This window comes from Sceloporus occidentalis, unplaced genomic scaffold (genome assembly GCF_023333645.1).
Source record: "Sceloporus occidentalis isolate IW3139 unplaced genomic scaffold, rSceOcc1.0.p SCAF_7, whole genome shotgun sequence".
Taxonomy (NCBI): domain Eukaryota; kingdom Metazoa; phylum Chordata; class Lepidosauria; order Squamata; family Phrynosomatidae; genus Sceloporus; species Sceloporus occidentalis.
This window is the reverse complement of record NW_028316987.1, coordinates 26,367,482-26,387,841: the sequence shown is the minus strand read 5'-3', so window position 1 is coordinate 26,387,841 and position 20,360 is coordinate 26,367,482. Positions and strand designations below refer to the sequence as shown.

The window sequence follows — 20,360 nt, the reverse complement described above, 5'->3', positions numbered from 1 at the left end:
CCCGAAGCAGCTTTATTTTGGCAGTCTGTAACAGGCCATTTTTAACCATTCTGGGTAGCTTCACTGGAGTCAAGCACCACTTGTGTATAATTTTCAAGGTGTTTTCTGTAATCGATGCTGACCTGGATTTAAAAGAGGCGGAAGACCAAACTGTAGTCCATCTTGAAATGGGAATTGAAAGATTCAAATCAGTTTCCCAGGTTGGTTCTATTCCATGGATGTTTTGGTAAGAGTGGTCAATCAAACAGTTGTAGGTTGAAGATGTTAGTCCTCTGGTGCTTTGGGGAAGGGGACATATTGTGCTTCAAATAAGGTAAGTGATCTAGGTGGTCCTCCTGTTTCCTTTAATTTGTGTGGAAAAGCAGTTATCTGCAGAGAATGGAATAACTGTGATTTACATATATCAGTGAAAACTGTTACTGTGATTTTAAAATACCTGTGATTCAAAACTGATTTTCTGTGATTTCTGTGATCTGTACACTATTTGGAGCTCAATAGCAGAATGAATCACAGTCACAGATAAAGTAGCAGTTCACAGTTTGGAGGCTCAGTAGCAGAATGAATCACAGTCACAGATAAAGTAGCAGTTCACAGTTTGGAGGCTCAGTAGCAGAATGAATCACAGTCACTGAAAAAGTAGCAGTTCACAGTTTGGAGGCTCAGTAGCAGAATGAATCACAGTCACTGAAAAAGTAGCAGTTCACAGTTTGGAGGCTCAGTAGCAGAATGAATCACAGTCACTGAAAAAGTAGCAGTTCACAGTTTGGAGGCTCAGTAGCAGAATGAATCACAGTCACAGAAAAAGTAGCAGTTCACAGTTTGGAGGCTCAGTAGCAGAATGAATCACAGTCACAGAAAAAGTAGCAGTTCACAGTTTGGAGGCTCAGTAGCAGAATGAATCACAGTCACTGAAAAAGTAGCAGTTCACAGTTTGGAGGCTCAGTAGCAGAATGAATCACAGTCACAGAAAAAGTAGCAGTTCACAGTTTGGAGGCTCAGTAGCAGAATGAATCACAGTCACTGAAAAAGTAGCAGTTCACAGTTTGGAGGCTCAGTAGCAGAATGAATCACAGTCACTGAAAAAGTAGCAGTTCACAGTTTGGAGGCTCAGTAGCAGAATGAATCACAGTCACTGAAAAAGTAGCAGTTCACAGTTTGGAGGCTCAGTAGCAGAATGAATCACAGTCACTGAAAAAGTAGCAGTTCACAGTTTGGAGGCTCAGTAGCAGAATGAATCACAGTCACAGATAAAGTAGCAGTTCACAGTTTGGAGGCTCAGTAGCAGAATGAATCACAGTCACTGAAAAAGTAGCAGTTCACAGTTTGGAGGCTCAGTAGCAGAATGAATCACAGTCACTGAAAAAGTAGCAGTTCACAGTTTGGAGGCTCAGTAGCAGAATGAATCACAGTCACTGAAAAAGTAGCAGTTCACAGTTTGGAGGCTCAGTAGCAGAATGAATCACAGTCACAGAAAAAGTAGCAGTTCACAGTTTGGAGGCTCAGTAGCAGAATGAATCACAGTCACAGAAAAAGTAGCAGTTCACAGTTTGGAGGCTCAGTAGCAGAATGAATCACAGTCACTGAAAAAGTAGCAGTTCACAGTTTGGAGGCTCAGTAGCAGAATGAATCACAGTCACAGAAAAAGTAGCAGTTCACAGTTTGGAGGCTCAGTAGCAGAATGAATCACAGTCACTGAAAAAGTAGCAGTTCACAGTTTGGAGGCTCAGTAGCAGAATGAATCACAGTCACAGAAAAAGTAGCAGTTCACAGTTTGGAGGCTCAGTAGCAGAATGAATCACAGTCACTGAAAAAGTAGCAGTTCACAGTTTGGAGGCTCAGTAGCAGAATGAATCACAGTCACTGAAAAAGTAGCAGTTCACAGTTTGGAGGCTCAGTAGCAGAATGAATCACAGTCACTGAAAAAGTAGCAGTTCACAGTTTGGAGGCTCAGTAGCAGAATGAATCACAGTCACTGAAAAAGTAGCAGTTCACAGTTTGGAGGCTCAGTAGCAGAATGAATCACAGTCACTGAAAAAGTAGCAGTTCACAGTTTGGAGGCTCAGTAGCAGAATGAATCACAGTCACAGATAAAGTAGCAGTTCACAGTTTGGAGGCTCAGTAGCAGAATGAATCACAGTCACTGAAAAAGTAGCAGTTCACAGTTTGGAGGCTCAGTAGCAGAATGAATCACAGTCACTGAAAAAGTAGCAGTTCACAGTTTGGAGGCTCAGTAGCAGAATGAATCACAGTCACTGAAAAAGTAGCAGTTCACAGTTTGGAGGCTCAGTAGCAGAATGAATCACAGTCACAGAAAAAGTAGCAGTTCACAGTTTGGAGGCTCAGTAGCAGAATGAATCACAGTCACAGAAAAAGTAGCAGTTCACAGTTTGGAGGCTCAGTAGCAGAATGAATCACAGTCACTGAAAAAGTAGCAGTTCACAGTTTGGAGGCTCAGTAGCAGAATGAATCACAGTCACAGAAAAAGTAGCAGTTCACAGTTTGGAGGCTCAGTAGCAGAATGAATCACAGTCACTGAAAAAGTAGCAGTTCACAGTTTGGAGGCTCAGTAGCAGAATGAATCACAGTCACTGAAAAAGTAGCAGTTCACAGTTTGGAGGCTCAGTAGCAGAATGAATCACAGTCACAGATAAAGTAGCAGTTCACAGTTTGGAGGCTCAGTAGCAGAATGAATCACAGTCACAGAAAAAGTAGCAGTTCACAGTTTGGAGGCTCAGTAGCAGAATGAATCACAGTCACAGAAAAAGTAGCAGTTCACAGTTTGGAGGCTCAGTAGCAGAATGAATCACAGTCACTGAAAATCACAGTTTGGCCTTCAAGCCAGTCACAGTTCCAAACAGTGACTAGTGAATATCTGTGAAAAAGTAACAGTTCTGTGATTCTATTCCATTCTCTAGTTATCTGATGGAGATGAAACCAACTAGCCTTTAATGGCTCTAACTCTAAAGTTAGTTTGTCAATTGTTTTTGGTTTGCCATTAAGAAAAAAATTTAAAACTTAAATCAGTTTGTTACTATTAAAACATTTTAAAAGTATTTTGACTCTTTCAGCTTGGGAATTGTGTCGGAATGAGGGCAGTCGCATATGTGGTTTTTCAAGTGGTTTGTGTTGGGGAGTAATGACTTCTGCTTGAGCTGTGGGGCCTTGAATAAAAAAAGTCTTGATTTCATTTAGACTTTAAGTATAACAACAGAGATAATGTTTTCTCCAACTTCTTGCCTGTGATTTATTTTTATTAAGCATTTTTATTCTAATTTTCTTTGCAGAATATCAAAAATGACAAAGAAAAGGAAACATCAAGAAGATTTTCATAAAGTGAAACTAAAAGTTGGAAAAAAGAAGCCTAAACTGGAAAATGCAACTGATACAAACTTCAAGACAAGGTCTATACATCTTCCTGAACAGCTTAGAGAAGATGGAATACTTCCAACGAACAACAGAAAGCTTAACATAAAGGTATTGGAAAATGCTACATTAATTGTTGGTATTCTGTTAATACCTGTGAGATCAATTTTAATGGAATATGAATCTTTCTAAAGTTTATAGTTCAGTAGCAAGCATACAATACAACATTTAGTTTTATCTGTGGATATGTTTAGATTTCTAGGTAATTTATATAATAAAACAAATATTTCCCATACCTTTTTCATTAGCATTAATATTATAATGTAATTAAAATTGTTAATTAATTTCTAATCACCTCAGGGAGGCGTCCTTTAAAAAAATCACTGTGTCAGGGTCATCACATAGATCAGGGTTAGGAATTGTGTAACTCCAAATGTTGCTAGACTATAATTGGTAGCAGCCCTAGTCATCTTAACTTAGAAATGGAGTATTTATTTATTTATTTATTTGTATTTTGGCATATTTTTTTCCTGTGCTTTTACTATTGAGTTTTTCCTTTGTCTTCTTGATTACAAACATGCTCATCAGAAATCGTTTGGCAGGAAGATAGTTTTTCATCATTTTGTTTTTTTAGTGTAAGTAAGGAATATAAACATTTTTGAATGATACTGTTCTTAGAAAGCTTGTGATGTACATGACATCAGAAGCAACTGATACACAATATATATTTTTGCAGGATCTGCTTTCGCAAATGAACCACTACAATGCTGGAGTTAAGCAAAATGCACTTTTGGGGCTTAAAGATCTGCTATCCCAATATCCATTCATAATTGATGCACACCTTTCAAGCATACTGAGTGAGATAGCAGCTGTCTTTACAGACAAAGATTCTACTGTACGAACTGCAGCAATCTCCCTCCTTCAGTTCTTGGCTCCAAAAGTAAGAGCTGAGCACATTTTGCCATTTTTCCCTTTAGTGAGTGCACACCTCTCCTGTGCCATGACTCACATCAGTGAAGGAATTCAGGAGGATTCATTGAAGGTACTAGATATTCTGTTGGTGGAGTACCCCAGTCTCCTGATGGATCGCAGTAATGTCTTGCTGAATAACTTTGTAGAGCTTATTTCACATCAGCAACTATCAAAACAGTTGAAAAACAGAGAGAAAATATGCTGGATGCTATCTGTTAATCCTAATCGTAGAGTAACTTCCCAACAGTGGAGACTAAATGTATTGGTCAGGCTTCGAAAGTTCCTCCAGGTAATGGTGGAAGGATCTAGTGAACTAGAAACTGATATCGAAGGGCTACATGAGCAAAATGTTAATCCCCAAGTTCACAGGAATGCCTTGTATATGAATTGGCAAGAACATGCCAGTGGTCAACAGCGCATCCAATTGTATGAAAATGGCGGTTTGCATCCCAGAACTAATTCATCATTCAGGCTGAGGTAAGAAATTGTGTGCTTACAGACTGTTGGAAAGTTTATCTTTTGCCATTCTTGTGAAATAGAAAAAGTAGATGCTTTTTCATATGGCAGTGTAGTGAGCCTCGTTGTAATACTTTGTTATATTCATTTTTTAAAAAAATTACATGTTCTTGACAGAAGACTTGACCATAGCAATTATGGGGGTTTTGTTTTGGAGGTTTAGACACACGTTCATCTTGAAGATTTGCAGCTATCCATGAAATGTCTAATACTTTTCTGACTATTTTCCTTCCCTCCCCTCCTCTACAGTATATAGGTAGTGCAGCCTTTTCCTTAAGATTGCTCCTGATAAATACTTTATCCCCTTAGTTCTTGTTTTGAAATAAAAATAAGATAAAAATATCTTATCAGGTTTAGCCTTTGTGTGACTTCCTCCTCACTTTCTTGCATATGGCTGAAGCTGAGATTGTACACTGTCTGAACAGCACATATTTCACAAGGAAATAGAAAAAGGAGTCAAACAGACCAGCTTGGAGCTGCCTCCAGCCACTCCACGCCCAATCAAACCCCAAACAGCGCTAGATTGCAGCAACCGGACGCTGTGGTCCCAAGGCCATCCACTGCCATGGTCCAGAACAGACCACCAGCAAAGAACAGTTTTACTCCACTCCTTTTGCTGTCATTTTGGGGCTGTGTTAGATGGCCTCTGTGTGGCTTCCGGCTGATCCAGGGGCATGCATCATCTACGCGCCATGCCGTCGGAACAGCCTGAAGGTGGCAGTTTTTGCCCGTCTGTTTCGGGTCAAAGTCTATGAAAGCTCATGCTACAATCTCTTTCAAACAATTAGTCTCAAAGGTGTTGCAAGTTCCCTTTACATACTGATATTCCAGACTAACATGGCTATGTGCCTGTATTCATATGTTATGTGAAAGTACGAATTACGTTGATAGCCATATTTGAAGGTATTTAACCCAAAACCTTTGAGTTTAACATATTAAGGATTTTCTGTGTTTACTCATGCTCTAAAATAGCAGCTGTTAAGGATCATACCCTTAACAGGTACATTATTTAGGCAACATTCACATATTATGGTATGTTGTTTGCATGAGCTGCACCATCCACCTGCTTGGCTGTCAGTGGCAAAAGAGCAACCATAAGACCATATTTGTTCTGAACTGAAACTTTAATTCAATGGAAGGAACCATACCACTTTTACAACATTTTTAAGGATTGATTTTTCACTATGGGAGTTACTTCTAAAGGACTCTGCATCATTCATTTTAAACGTGCATGTTTATTACAATAGTGATATATTATTCTGCATGCCTTTTAAAATGAAATGAATATTATTTCAGAAAACTTCAAAAATGTCTGGAATTCAAGAAAATTTTTTATCACAAAATCACAGTAGCATATATCTCTGATAGGCTTGTAAATTAAGGAAAGTTTATTCCCTATCTTCTTAGACTTCTTAACTGAGCAGCAGAATGGCCCCCTCTGTTTTTACTGGAATTACTGCTTGCTTTTGTTTCTGACCTTTCCTGAAGCCAGTCAGCTGACTTGCTGAGTAGTGAAAAGTACACCCAAAATATTATTAAACATATAAAAATAAACTATTATTATTATTACTCTTATGGCTTTGTTTATAAAGCGTTGCAGATTTACACAGCCTTATACATACAAACAATAAAATACATAAAAGTAAACCTGCCCATGGCGTACATTCTAAGAAATAATAGCATAATACATATAAATAATACATAATACAAGAAGGGATTCAGTAAAGTAAGGCAGGTAACAAATTAAAAATGTCAAATGACAAATAATAGTCACGCAATGCTTGGGAACGCTTCCCTGAACAGGATGGTCTTCAACTCAGTTTTGAAACTGGTCAAAGAAGTGATGACCCGTGTTCGTGGGGGAAGGAGGTTCCAGGAGTGAGGGGCAGCGAGTGAAAAGGAACGAAGCCGAGATGGGGCAGTGAAAATCCTAGGCTGAGAAAACAGACCTTGACTACCAGAACGGAGGGCACAGGTGGGAATGTGAGGAGAAAGAAGGTCTGACAAATAAGGAGAGGCCAGCCCATGCAGGGCTTTAAAAGTCAATAACAGAAGTTTATACTGAATACGGAAAGGGAGGGAAGCTAGTGAAGGGATGACAATAAAGGAGAGATATGATCGAAGTGGTGGGTGGATGTAATAATGCCTGCAGCTGAATGCTGGGTAGAAATTAAAGGACGGAGGTGAGAAAGAGAAAGCCCTGCCGGAATCAAGTTGCAGTACCATTAGGGCATGAACCAGAATCATGGCAGTAGTGGCAGATAGAAATGGTCGGATTTTAACAATATTATATAGAAAGAATCTACATGCCTTAGCTGTGGTCTGGATCTGGGGGATACACGACAGAGAAGAATAAAAAATAAAACCAAAACTATGGGCTTCCTGGAGCGGTTGAATAGAAATGTTGTCCACAGAAACAGAAAAGGAGTATTGAAGATTAGACTTATGTGGAATCATAGAATAGAATCATAGAGTTGGAAGAGACCGCAAGGGCCATCCAGTCCAACCCCTGCCATGCAGAAACTCTCAGTCAAAGCATTCCCGACAAATAGCCATCCAGCCTCTGTTTAAAGACCTCTAAGGAAGGAGACTCCAATACACTTCGAGGGAGTTTGTTCCACTGTCGAACAGCCCTGACTGTCAGGAAGTTCTTCCTAATGTTGAGGTGGAATCTCTTTTCCTGTAGCTTGCGTCCATTGGTCCGGGTCCTAGTCTCTGGGGCAGCAGAAAACTTGTTCCCTCCTTGATATGACATCCCTTCAAGTATTTAAACAGGGCTATCATATCATCCCTTAACCTTCTCTTCTCCAGGCTAAACATCCCCAGCTCCCTAAGTCGTTCCTCATAGGGCATGGTTTCCAGACCCTTCACCATTTTAGTCGCCCTCCTTTGGACACGCTCCAGTTTCTCCACATCCTTTTTAAATTGTGGTGCCCAGAACTGGACACAATATTCCAGGTGGGGCCTGACCAGAGCAGAGTGGCACTATTACTTCTCTTGATGAAGACACTATACTTCTATTGATGCAACCAAAAATCGCATTGGCCTTGTTAGCTGCCGCATTGCACTGTTGACTCATGTTCAATTTGTGGTCTACTTGGACTCCCAGATCCCTTTCACATGTAGTCTTGTTCAGCCAGGTGTCCCCCATCCTATATCTATCTGTTCATTTCATTTTTCCACCCTAAGTGCAGTACCTTACATTTCTCCCTGTTGAAATTCATTTTGTTAGCTTTGGCCCAGCTTTCTAATCTATTAAGGCCATTCTGAAGCTCCGTTTTGGACATATTGAGCTTCAAGCGCCTATGCCGCATCCACTGAGAGGTAGCTGTAAGACAAGATGAAACTTGCTGTTCAAGATCCGGAGAAAGGTCAGGGGTGGAAAGATACAGCTGAGTGTCATCAGTGTACAAATGATAGGAAAGGCCAAAAGAACTAATGAGTTTTCCTAGAACTAAAGCTCTGAGACTTGCAATTCCATAAATTAAGTTTGACATTAACATGGATTATTCTGCTGGTCCATCATTACTGGGCAGGAATGCTGCTCTCATTTATTTAAAAAAAAATGTGAGGGCAGTCGGGAAAAAAATTGTACATTTATTTTAATGATTCGCAGACATCTGTAGTTACTTTGCTATGATAGAATAAAGACGCCCTGGATGTGGTCATATCCATCAACTTCTCTTTAACATTACTTAATAATCTGTTCCTTAAAATGGAGCTGTTTTGTGCAGTTGAGTTAGGAAATCAAGTATTTTCTCCTTCCTTACCTCACTACCCCTTTATCCACTCGAAAGATGTATCTCAACCTGCAACTGCCCAAAATTCAGTGACCCCAAAAGTGGGGATGGCTGTTTGCAGAGTGAGAAGAGCATGCATTCTCTCTACTATGTATATACGGGTACATTTTTTAAAAAAGTGGTGGCTTTTTTTTTAAAGAGAGGAAGGAAGCATGCTTCCTTTAATTTCTGAATGGGGTGCTGGATACTGAAAAGTCTTCCATGAGAAAGCTTTTAAAAACAGGCTCACCTGATGCACATTTCACAGCCAGCATGTTGTAGTAGTTTGAAGGCTGGACTGTGACTGGAAACCATGCTTTGAATCCTCATTCAGCCATGGAAACTCACTGATTGACCTTAGGCATGTAATAGTCTCAGAGGGAGGCAAAAGCAACCCCTCTTCTCAACAACCATTGCCAAGAAAAGCTTTTGATAGGTTCACCTGAGGATCACCAGAAGTCAAAAATGATTTGAGAGCACACAACAACGGTTTGCATTTGGAAGAGATAAGGAAAGGAAATTGTAATGTGCAGACAAGAGAGAAAGGAAAAACATAAAAAGATTTTGATGACAATGACACAAAATGATAATGCAGAGATGGAAGTGTTCCTCAAATGGTGGCAGGTGGAGGGAAGGGTTTGATTCAGACAGTTGAGAATTACTGCTATAATTTCATTCTGGAACCTAACATCTCTTTGGAAATTGCCATGTTTTTGCCACAGTAACTTCTTTATAGCAGAGCTCTTCAATCTTTCCTTTTGTTAAATAAAGACTGCAATTGCCATCAATCTTACATATTCGAGTCAATTGTGAAGGGCTCTAGCAGCATCTGGGGAATTGCTTACTCCTGTCCTAGTGGCAGTAGAATTGAATATGGCACTATAATATAGGTATTATATATAATACAGGTGTTGTAGAACCAATGGTATTTTCTCACCCAAACCAGATGTCCAAGTGTGCTAAAGTTATATAATTGCAGAACCTGTGTTTCTCTTTGCTACTACCTATATATTAGTTATTTATTTCAAACATTTCTGAAGAGCATCAAAGAATAAGTATAATGAGGAACAGAGATATCTGCATATTCTTAGATATGCTCTACTCCAAATTGACAATATTTTGTACAAAGAATTTAATAACTATTCCATTTCCTAGTAGAGTAGGGTGGAACATGGGTTAATGCTTGGTCCGCCCACTTGCTCCAATCAGGCAGGAAAACAAAGACCTTCCAATTCCCACACGGGGAACAAACCTCCTAGAAGGTCAGTGCTTCCTGCCTATGCTCCTAGCAGAATGTGTTTCTAATACCACCTTTGGATTTTTGCCACTACAGTCACTCAGATTGCCATTTTGTCTTCCATTTCCCTCTGGTTCCTCTACTGTCTTTTGTTTCTTACTTCCTTCTCTTTAAACAAAAAAAGCTTTCTTTATTCTTCCTCTTGCTTATTCTTTAATTTCTCCCCCCTCCCCTCCAGTTTGGAGGGATAGATCCATCCCCTTCCCAGCCCTTTTCCCGGGTGGATTGGTGCTTGGGCAAGGCACGCAGCCATCCTCCTGGGAAAGGGGTTTGGAGGGATGGATCCACCCCCTGCCATTTCCCGGGCATATTGGTGCCTGGGCAAGGCAGCAATCTGACCGGAAAAGGGGCAGGGTTGGCCTGCACACCTTTCCGGCTGCTCCCCCCGGGCTTTTTCCCCCAAGGGGAAATGCCCAGGTGGAGGAGGAGTGCACATGCTTCATGAATAATCAAAATTGCGAATACTAAGTCCGCAAATGTGGAGGGAGACGTGTAATTCCTATTGTGTCCAGCAATCTTATTACCAGGAGCTCATTTACACAATTATAGTGCTATTATTGCATTTTAACTGCCATTGTTTTATCCTATGGAATCCGGGTGGTGGTGGTGGTGGTGGTGGTGGTGGTTGTTATTGTTATTTATGGTATTTATACCCTGCTCTTCAGCCTTCAGAGCGGCTTACAGATAGTTATTCAGACAGTTCCCTGTCCTCAGGCTTACAATCTAAAAAGACATGACAAAAGGAGAAGGGAATGGAGGTGAGGAAGGAGATCAACTCTAGTGGTTCTTCTCTCTCTCTGAGGCCTGGACCATGACAAATGGACTGGATAGAGTACCCTTCTTCTTGCTATGGAGTTGATGGAGTTGGGGTTGTAGTTCGGTGAGACACTTGAACACTGAAGCTGAAAATTCTAAATGTTTTTCCCAGGATTCCATAGGGTGAACTCATAAAATTAAAATGGAATAATGGTGCTTTAATGGTTTGATGTGATTAGGCCCATGGCTAGTTTTCATAGGATTGTATTCTTAAATACATTTGACATTGTGCTGCTTAGTACTTCAATTAAGAAGTACAACAACAACCAAACCCTTTGATTTCTGTTTTCAGGTCTTTGATGAATATTACAGGCAGTGTTGAAAAAGGCCTATCATCCACTGACAATTTAAAAAGATTTATTCAGGTAATAATTCCCTTGCTTCTTGATTGTTGGACTGAAGCATCCCCTGCACATCTTACACCTCCCATTCTTGGGAATCGTCTGGAACCAGGATCTCAGCAGCTTATGGAGCAAGTCCTTAATATCATACACTTATTGTGGCAGCTTGCAAATCAAATTGAAAATCCACATGAAATGGTAAGGAAATGAAATTGCTAATGCAGTATAGGCATGATCCAAGTGATACGCTGTTCTTGTATTTAAATATGATGGAAATAAATGCATGCCTAACCACTTCAGTACAGATTTATCCTTTTGGGTTTGTTTGTTTTTGTCTTATTAGGCAAATATGTTTAACGCACTCAGAATATTGTATTTTTGTGTCCAGGTCTTCTTTCTATATGGAATTTTTAAATTAGGAGAACTCAATTTTCTATCATTCAAAAGCAGGAAAAAAGACTAACAAAATGTATCATCTGTATCGCACATAGTTATAGTTAAATGTCTTGACTAAAGACATTACTCATTCTAAAAACTATTTCACATAAAGCTGTACTTTTCTGATAATACCGTTAAAATTCCCTGGAACTCCTGCAGGTAAAAACATTTTTATGCAGGCAGGCTTTTTAAAATCATGCAAGAGTGGTTTTAGTTGGAGGAGTTGTTTTAGATTATGTTTTTAAACTTTTGTATGTTTTAAATTTTAACTTTTATTTATTTCATTTATTTCTATGCTGCCATTCTCTCAAAAAGGGACCCAAGGCAGATCATAATATAACACATTAAAAAAATTAAAAGGCAACTAAAATAGTCTAATTAAAACACTAGTGAGCTGCCTTGGGTCCCTTTTTGGGAGAAAGGCAGCATAGAAATAAATAAAATAGTTTTCTAGTATAAGGGCTGTAGCAAAACATAAGCAAGATTTCTCACAAACTGTCACACTTTCTTGGCTTCTTTATGACACTTCTTTGAAACTTATATTCTGGAAACTGAAATTCATATTGTATATATAACCACAGTCATCACTACCTTCACAGCAGATATTTTCTGGTGCTCACAAGTGTTTCCTGCTTACATATGAGGGTTCACAGCCCAAAACACCCATGGCTCTAACAAATTCATTAGTCTTGAATTCAGCCTTCATCAGTAAAGTTTGGGATTATTATACCAGAGTCCTCGGTCTCCGCTCTCTAGACTTACCAGGATATTTTCAAAGAAACCAAGTATTTTCCAATATCCTCATAAATTGGCAGGAAGTACTTCTCAGCACTATTTGCCTCTGCAGTATGAAGGCAGCTGAAGATGAGTTAATGGAACAGTACACTTTGCCTACTATTCTGGACTCAATAACAGCCAGCAGGAGCCCATAGCAATAGCAAGTACATTTCTATACCGCTTATCAGTGCACTTAAGCACTCCCTAAACAGCTTTCAAACTGTAAGCTAATTGCTCCCAACAATCTGGGTAATCATTTTAGCAACCTCGGAAGGCTGGGATTGAACTCACAACCTTATGGTTTGTGAGTGAATGGCTGCAGAACAGGCATTTAACCGCTGTGCCACCAGGCTCCTCACTTCATTTTGGATATGGCTTCCTGAGGACCTGATCTGGTCCTCATGAGTGAGAGAAAACACATTTACCCCTTACAGTAACCCTGTCTATAAAGTTGTTGTAAAATCTTTCCTCCCCTCGATTCACACAGATGAGGTATGAGACACACTCATTTTACAGCAAACTGTGGGAATAATAAATATTTGTATCACTTGCATTATAGATGTTACTGTAAGATTTTTAAATACCTGGAACAATTTATGAGGAAAACCCCTCTAATTCTGTAACTTTTTGTGTTCCAAAAATTATTAGCATTGATTGTCTACCAAAAAATATTGCTTTGATGTATTTGACTATTGATTGTAGTGTTCTTCCAATAGGAAGCATGGCTTCGAACAAATTACCTGACTGATTTCAAACTTCATTTCATGTGTTGCTTCCCTTACTCTTTCCAAGAAACAATCAAACACAGAAAGAGAGAGGCTTTGAAAAGGTATTGTGTGATTGTTAGAAAGACAAGGAGAGCCAGAGCATAGTTCAGGGGTAGGCAACCTGTGGCCCGCGGGCCGGATGCGGCCCGGCAAGGCCTTGGGACCGGCCCCAGCCCGGTCCTGCCGCCGATTGCCGCTGGGGCCTTTGGCGTCTTGCGCGAGGAGCATGGTGGGGCAATTGTCTATAGAAGCCTCAGAAACATGCATTTATCTTAACATTTTTTTAAAAATCAGCAAATTTTTTCGCGTGTCCTCCATTTTTTATTTTAAAAGTGCCCTCCATTTGAAAATTTTGTCCTACATTTGTCCCAGTTTATTTATTTATTTAATTTTTAAAAAAATTATTTACTTATTTATTTTTTGGCTTCGGCCCCCCCAGTTGTCTGAGGGACAGCAACCCAGCCCCCGGCTCAAAAGGGTTGCCTATCCCTGGCATAGTTGTTCTCATTTCAGATATAGGAGACTGTGATCCTGACTGTTGATTTGATAAAATTTTATAGTCACTATGTAAGAAAATCTTGGCATGGAGTGTGTGTCATATTGGAAAAAATTCAATGTTTTGTTGGTCTAAAGGCATTTTCCTCTATCAGCTCATCCTCAATTTACCGGGTTTCTTACCAGAAAGGGCAACTGGAGAATTCCTGCATAGCATAGTCATCCTAATCAAGAAATTTTACCAGGTTGCTGTTCTTTATTTTTGAGTGTTCCAAATGGGTATCTGTGCATTTAACATCTGAATTGGTGGTTTTCTGTATTTGGCCCACTAAATATTTTAGACTTCAGTTCTCAGAAGCCACAGCCACAATGTCTAGAAATGCTTGTTGTTGAAGTCTAAAACATTTGATGGCCCAGAGTTTGAGAACCACTGATCTAAGTGAAACTACTATGGAAAGTGTCCCTAGTATGTAAATGACACCCAGCTTTTCTTAATCTAATTGAGTATTGGAGAGAAATTGTTTCTCAATATTGGAGTCTAGTTAGTTATTGTGGCTAATAGCATTTGACCACTTTTCTATCAATTGTCCAGATGCTTCTAAAAATCTACCTAAACTAGAGGCCACTGATCTAAACAGCTGTCAGTGCTCTTTAATGATAGCCCTGTTTAAATACTTGAAGGCATGTCACATTGAGGAGGGAGCTAGCTTGTTTTCTGCTGCTGCAGAGACTAGGACCTGGAGCAATGGATGCAAGCTCTAGGAAAAGAGATTCCACCTCAACATTAGGAGGAACTTCCTGACAGTAAGGGCTGTTCGACAGTGGAACACACTCCCTCGGAGTGTAGTGGCGTCTCCTTCCTTAGAGGTCTTTAAGCAGAGGCTGGATGGCCATCTGTCGGGGATGCTTTGATTGAAATTTCCTGCATGGCAGGGGATTTTACTAGATGGCCCTTGCGGTCTCTTCCAACATTATGATTCTATGATTCTAATAAGCGACACAGGTCATAGAAGCCCAGACTACTGGAAGTCTTGTTCAGGCTCCTGTGACCAGGTGTTGCTTACACATGTTCAAGCCTGTTTTTGAATCTATAAAGGCCTAGGCAGCTGACAGTTTTGATTGATTTTGTTGTTCAGATGAAAATTCTCAAAATAATAAACTCCCATCCCAAGTTATGTGTTCATGCTGTGTTCTTGCAGATTGCATATAGCATAAAACAGTTCTGAAACTGGAAAACAGCTTTTGTAATTTTACCCAAGCCATTTAAAATACTTAGGCCTTTTCAGGTTCTTAAAGTGTGTGTGTGTGTGTGTGTGTGTAAAAATAGTACCGTATTTTCCGGCGTACAAGACTACTTTTTAGCCCAGGACAATCTTCCCCAAAGTCAGGGGCCGTCTTGTATGCCGGAAAGCCCCTGGGTCCTAAAGAGAGCCCTCGGCAGGGAAGCCTTCTCTCCAAGGCAAAGGAGTGTCCTCCTCCGTTCCTTCCCTCCTTTGCTTTTTCCCCTTCCTTCCTTCCTTCCTTTCCCTCCCTTTCTTTTCCTTTCCTTCTTTTTCTCCCTCCCTCCTTCCTTCCTTCCCTTTTTCTTCCTTTTCTTCTCGCTCCAGCCTGAGAGCGAGGCTGGCTACAGAGCAACCAATCCTTTGGAGTCACATACTCACAGTTTTCAGCCAATCAGAGAGAGGGCTGGAGAGTGGTCGCCACCCCACCCGCAGAAAAGGGTCTCTCTCTCTCTCTCTCTTAGCCCCTGAGTCCCTCTGAGAGCCAGGCTACAGAGCAACCAATCCTGTTTGGATGGGGTCACACTAATAGCCAATCAGAGAGAGGACAGTGGTTCCCCCCACCCTCACAAACTACAATTCCCAGGATTCCCTGGTTTTTCAAGGGAATTGCCTCCACACTTCCAGATCCCAGCCCCAGAGAATGAGTCTACAGCATAATCAGTGTTGCCAATTTAAGTCCACTTCTGCAGGTGCATTTGGATTTAATAATGATAACAATAATGGTGATGATGATGATAGAGAGATAGATCTTGTACCACCTTTGAGACTCACTGAAAGAAAAGTTGGCAGCTTTCCTAGACTTAAGCGTACTTCCTCAGATGCATGGGAATTGTAGTTCATTGTGGTACCAGAGCTCTTTCTCACAAAACTACAATTCCCAGGGTTCCCTAGCACTGAGCCAGGGCAGCTAAAGCAGTCTCAAACTGGATTATTTCTGCAGTATGGATTGGACCTTGAGCATTTTTAATAACCAAGGTCCAAAACACACTGCAGAAATAATCCAGTTTGTGATCACTTTAACTCTCCTGGCTCAGTGCTAGGGAATCCAGGGAATTGTAGTTTGTTGTGGCATCAGAGCTCTTTCTGACAGAGAAGGCTCAATGTCTCACAAAACTACACTTCCCAGGGTTCCCTAGCACTGAGCCAGGGCAGCTAAAGCAGTCTCAAACTGGATTATTTCTGCAGTGTGTCTTGGATCCAACTCAGGCTGCATCTTCATTCCAGAGACAATCCAGTTTCGTACCGTTTTAACTGCCATGGCCCAGTGCTATGAAATCCTGGGAATTGTAGTTTGTTGTCACACCAAAGTTTGCTGAGAGAGAAGGTTAAATGTCTCAGAAAACTAGAATTCCCAGGATTCCATAGTACTGAGCCAGGGCAGTTAAAGGGGTGTCAAACTGGATTATTTCTGCAGTGCAGTTGCAGCCGAACACGTTTCTATTTGGCACAAAGCTTCCTGGGCTTTGATTCCAATAGGAGCTACTTGAACTGCCACGGCTCCATCCATACAGAATCCCTGGGGTTTGTAGTTTGGAGCAGTGCCCCCCCCCCCCCCCGGCATTCTTTGGGCAGAGAAGGCAAAAGACCTTATAAAACTACAAATCCTAGGTTTCCAATAGGATGGAGCAGCAGCTCTTAAAGTGGTGTCAAACTGCATTAATTCTAAAGTGTAGATGCACCAAGAGGAAGGGCGGGAGGAGTTGTCGAGGCAGGTGAAATAATGTTGTGTATGCTGTTATTTCAAACGTGGAACACACTCCTTCCTCGGAGTGTAGTGGAGTCTCCCTCCTCTTCCCCTCCTTTTCTTCTTTCTCCTTCTCCTTTTTTCTCCTCCCCCCTCTTTCTCCTCTGTCGCTGCTGCTGCTGCTGCTGTTGTTGTTGTGTGCTCCTTTCTAACTTATCATGGAAGAGAGGGGTGGTCTTATACGGTGAGTATATATATCCCAAACACTCTATTTTAAGTTGTAAATTTGGGGGCTGTCTTATACGCCCAGTCGTCTTATATGCCGGAATATACAGTATTTTAGACCTCAGGAGAGATCTTTGTGCAGCACGGTTGCACGATTGTGGCAGATATTTGCTTCTTGGACTGTGAAAAATACCAAAACAAAATTGGGGAGGGGAAGGGGCTGGAAAACCACTTTCTATTTATTCATGTACAACAATGTGTGGATAAGGTTCTAGCTTATTTAAAAAGCAGATTCTTTCTCCTGCAGTCTTCCAGGAGATGTTGAGGGGTTAAAGGCAACAACAACAAAAAACATCTGGGGTTTGCATGTGGGTCTAGGGCAGCACTTTTGCCTACCCCATTTTGGAGAGGAAGAGATTTAGGACCGAAACAGACAGCCCTGAAGGGGCGGCTTGACGCTGCACCTTTGATCACCAGATTGGGGCTGTGATAACCACATGCTGCAGCCCTGATCCAGCTTTTTGCCAGCCCAAAAAGAAGCGGCATAAAGCCACTCCTTTTTGAGACAGCCAAAAGCTGGCTTTTCCACTGCCACCACAGCTTTCTGGTGCTTGTGTGTGACATATAAATGCTGCACTGCTGGAGCACCGCAAAGCTGCTCATTGTGTGGTTGGGTGGGCAGTTTCCTTCCGGCTTGGGGGTGTGCGTCGTCTAAGTGACACGCTACCAAGCTGCCACCAAGGGGCTGTCTGTTTCACCCCTGGGTTTGTGCTTTCATCAGTTTTGTTATAATACATTTATTGTGTCTTTTCTTTAGCTCCAAATACTATATGGTATCTTCAAACAATATTGACCACCTTTTGTTGAATTTAACCTTATGTGAAATCATGGTCTCACTGGCTACTGCTTCAACACTGCAAATGGATTCTCCTTGGGTTGATATGATTAGGAAGTTTGTGATAGAAACCCTTCAAGATGGCTGTAAGTTAAGCAGTAAGCAGTTGATCAAATTGCTTAGAGTGGCTTGGAGACTGTTACAGATACAAATAAACAAAGGTAAGATCCTTTGAATACACGAAGATATTGTTGTATTTTGCTAGACAGTTTTTCTAGTATTGAATGTAGAGAATCTAGAAGTGATCTTAAGCACCTTAGTCTGTTTACCTCATTTAGCAACTTTGCCCCATAACCATAAAAAGACGAAAGAACAGTACACTCCTTCTGTCTGAAATGGTCCTCCTCTTCAATCAACTGCACACCTTTTCACATGGAGTAGTGAAGGTAGAAAGGGACACCCACCCTAGCCAGCTGAATCAACCCTTGCAATCTGTGGGTTGACAGATGTTGCAGTCAGATTGCCCTGACATCCAACCATAAAAAGATAGCATTCTCATTTCATTTTGAATGTAATATGTCCCCAAACCAGACCACCAGCCATTGTTAGGAACAGGTTTACAAACAATAAATTTCTGTGTATGTGGTGTTAAACTGAAAATTGGAGAGGAAGATACCAAATTCTTTGGTTCTCTCAACCTTCCATTCATTTCACTCAATACTACATCCCACTCTTTAACCAAATCTGCACTGACCTTATGTGTGTTTCCTGCATGTGGATGGTTTATTTTTTGTACTAGCAGATTCTCCTTTTGGTTAGCATAGAGATAACATTGAAAATCTAAATACTGGAAATATTTAGATTTTCCCTGTGCCGATTGAAAATGGAAATTTAGTAGCAGTAGATTTTGTCTTCTCTTGACAAAGACTAAAAATGTTTTAGAACAGTTTTAAAATCAGTGTTGCAATGTCCTTTCATTGGAATGTGCAGGCGTTTTTCAATATGTCAGATCTTGTATATTTAAGTCAAAAGTTCTACCAAATGAAATTTCAGTTTGTCAGCATTTGTAGCTAACAACGTGGAAAACATAGAATGGTTTGGAGAAATCTGAAGAACTTGATAGGGATGGGTGTGATTCTAGCATTTAGAAGTCCCTTTGAGTGTATACTGCATCCACCATGTGCACATCAATAATGTCTTAGATCCAGACTCTTTAAGTCAACTGTGCTTTTACTGCAGCTGTATAATAATAATAAATAATAGTTTATTCTTATATACCACTATTCCTTATACAAGATCATAGCGGTATACAGTTAAAAACAACATTAAAACAAGAAGAATAACGATAAAAACATCAATATCAACATCTAAGACCATATAAAAACATCAATACCCGCAAAATACCAAATCAATAAAACAACAGAATAATACAACTCAAGCTCATTGGGGGAAAGCTTGGCGGAAGAGGAAAGTTTTTAGCATCCTCTTAAATCCCTCAAGGGAGGTGACGGTGCGGAGCTCAACGGGCAGGGTATTCCATAGTCTAGGGGCTGAGGTAGAAAATGCCCTCTGTGTTGCACTATAATGTGCACTTGGAATAGACAGAAGATGTTTCCCGCCCGACCTGAGAGTGCGGGGCGGATTGTACGGGGAGAGGCGGTCCTCCAAGTACCCTGGGCCCAAGCCATTTAGGGCTTTATAGGTAATAACCAACACCTTGTATTGCGCTCGGTAGCGAATGGGCAGCCAATGGAGGTCTTCCAACACAGGTGTTATATGACTGGCCCTGGGGCATCCAGTGACCAGTCTAGCAGCCATATTCTGCACCAATTGTAGTTTCCGAGTTTGGTACAAGGGTTGCCCCAGGTAGAGCTCATTACAGAAATCCAAACGAGAGGTTACCAGAGCATGTACCACGGTTTCAAGGTCAGCCCGGCCCAGTTAGGGACACAGCTGGCGTATCAGCCGAAGCTGATAACAAGAGCTCCTGACCGTCACGTCCACCTGGGATGTAAGGTGGAGCGACGAGTCCAGAAGCACCCCCAGACTGCGAACTGTGTCCTTCACGGGGAGCATGACCCCATTGAAGACAGGTGGAACAATTTCCTTCCCCGGACCAGGAGAACCTATCACCAGTACTTCCGTTTTCTCCGGATTCAAACTGAGTCTGTTTTCCCTCATCCAGCCCATTACTGACTCCAAGCAGGCATTTAGAGGAGAGATGCCATAGTGTTTAATGTGTCAAGGTTCCTGTTTATAGTGTTTAATGGGTCAAGGTTCCTGTGTTTGTCAGACTTGTTCACAATGCTGTGCTGGAGTTCATGAAGAAATAAACCTTTCCTCTTCTGCCTTGGGGATTTTATCAGCTTTTGAATCTGTCTTATATTAGTTGCACAAGTGTTTGTTTTAGCTGAAGATACGGATTCATTCCGGCCTTTACCATCTCTTGTTTTGCAAGGTAACTTGGCTGAGAATTGGAGATGCTTGGAACAACCTTTCTAATTATACCTCACTGCAACTGTACTTGAAAATGTTGTAAAGAGATGGCAAATAGCTAACCACTGCAGTTACATTGTTTGGGGGAAGAAGGAATTGCTTTATATAATACAGTAGGCCCTTGGTATATGCAGGGGATCCGTTCCGGACTCCCCTGCACATACCAAAATCTGTGTATGCTCAAGTTCCCTATGTCCCCAATGGCGGCACACGTGCATTGGGGACAAAAGTTGCTCCTCTCCCTCCTTCCCTCGCTTCCACCTCCCTTCCCTCCCT

General features: G+C 41.1%; 1 protein-coding gene across 2 annotated transcripts in view; it reads left to right on the top strand.

Annotated features, from left to right (window-relative positions):
- The window catches only part of TEX10 (testis expressed 10), a 56,724-nt gene that overhangs the window by 1,745 nt on the left and 34,619 nt on the right, over positions 1-20,360 (top strand). The window contains exons 1-6 of one of the 2 annotated variants that reach the window (XM_089532454.1): positions 49-200; positions 3,285-3,474; positions 4,100-4,812; positions 11,036-11,282; positions 13,016-13,128; positions 17,571-17,809. In XM_089532454.1, coding sequence (XP_089388580.1) covers positions 3,295-3,474; positions 4,100-4,812; positions 11,036-11,282; positions 13,016-13,128; positions 17,571-17,809 — 1,492 coding nt within the window. In that variant the 5' untranslated portion in view covers positions 49-200; positions 3,285-3,294. Of the gene's footprint in view, positions 1-48; positions 201-3,284; positions 3,475-4,099; positions 4,813-11,035; positions 11,283-13,015; positions 13,129-17,570; positions 17,810-20,360 lie in introns of those variants that run through there. The other variant, XM_089532453.1, reaches the window with a different exon arrangement.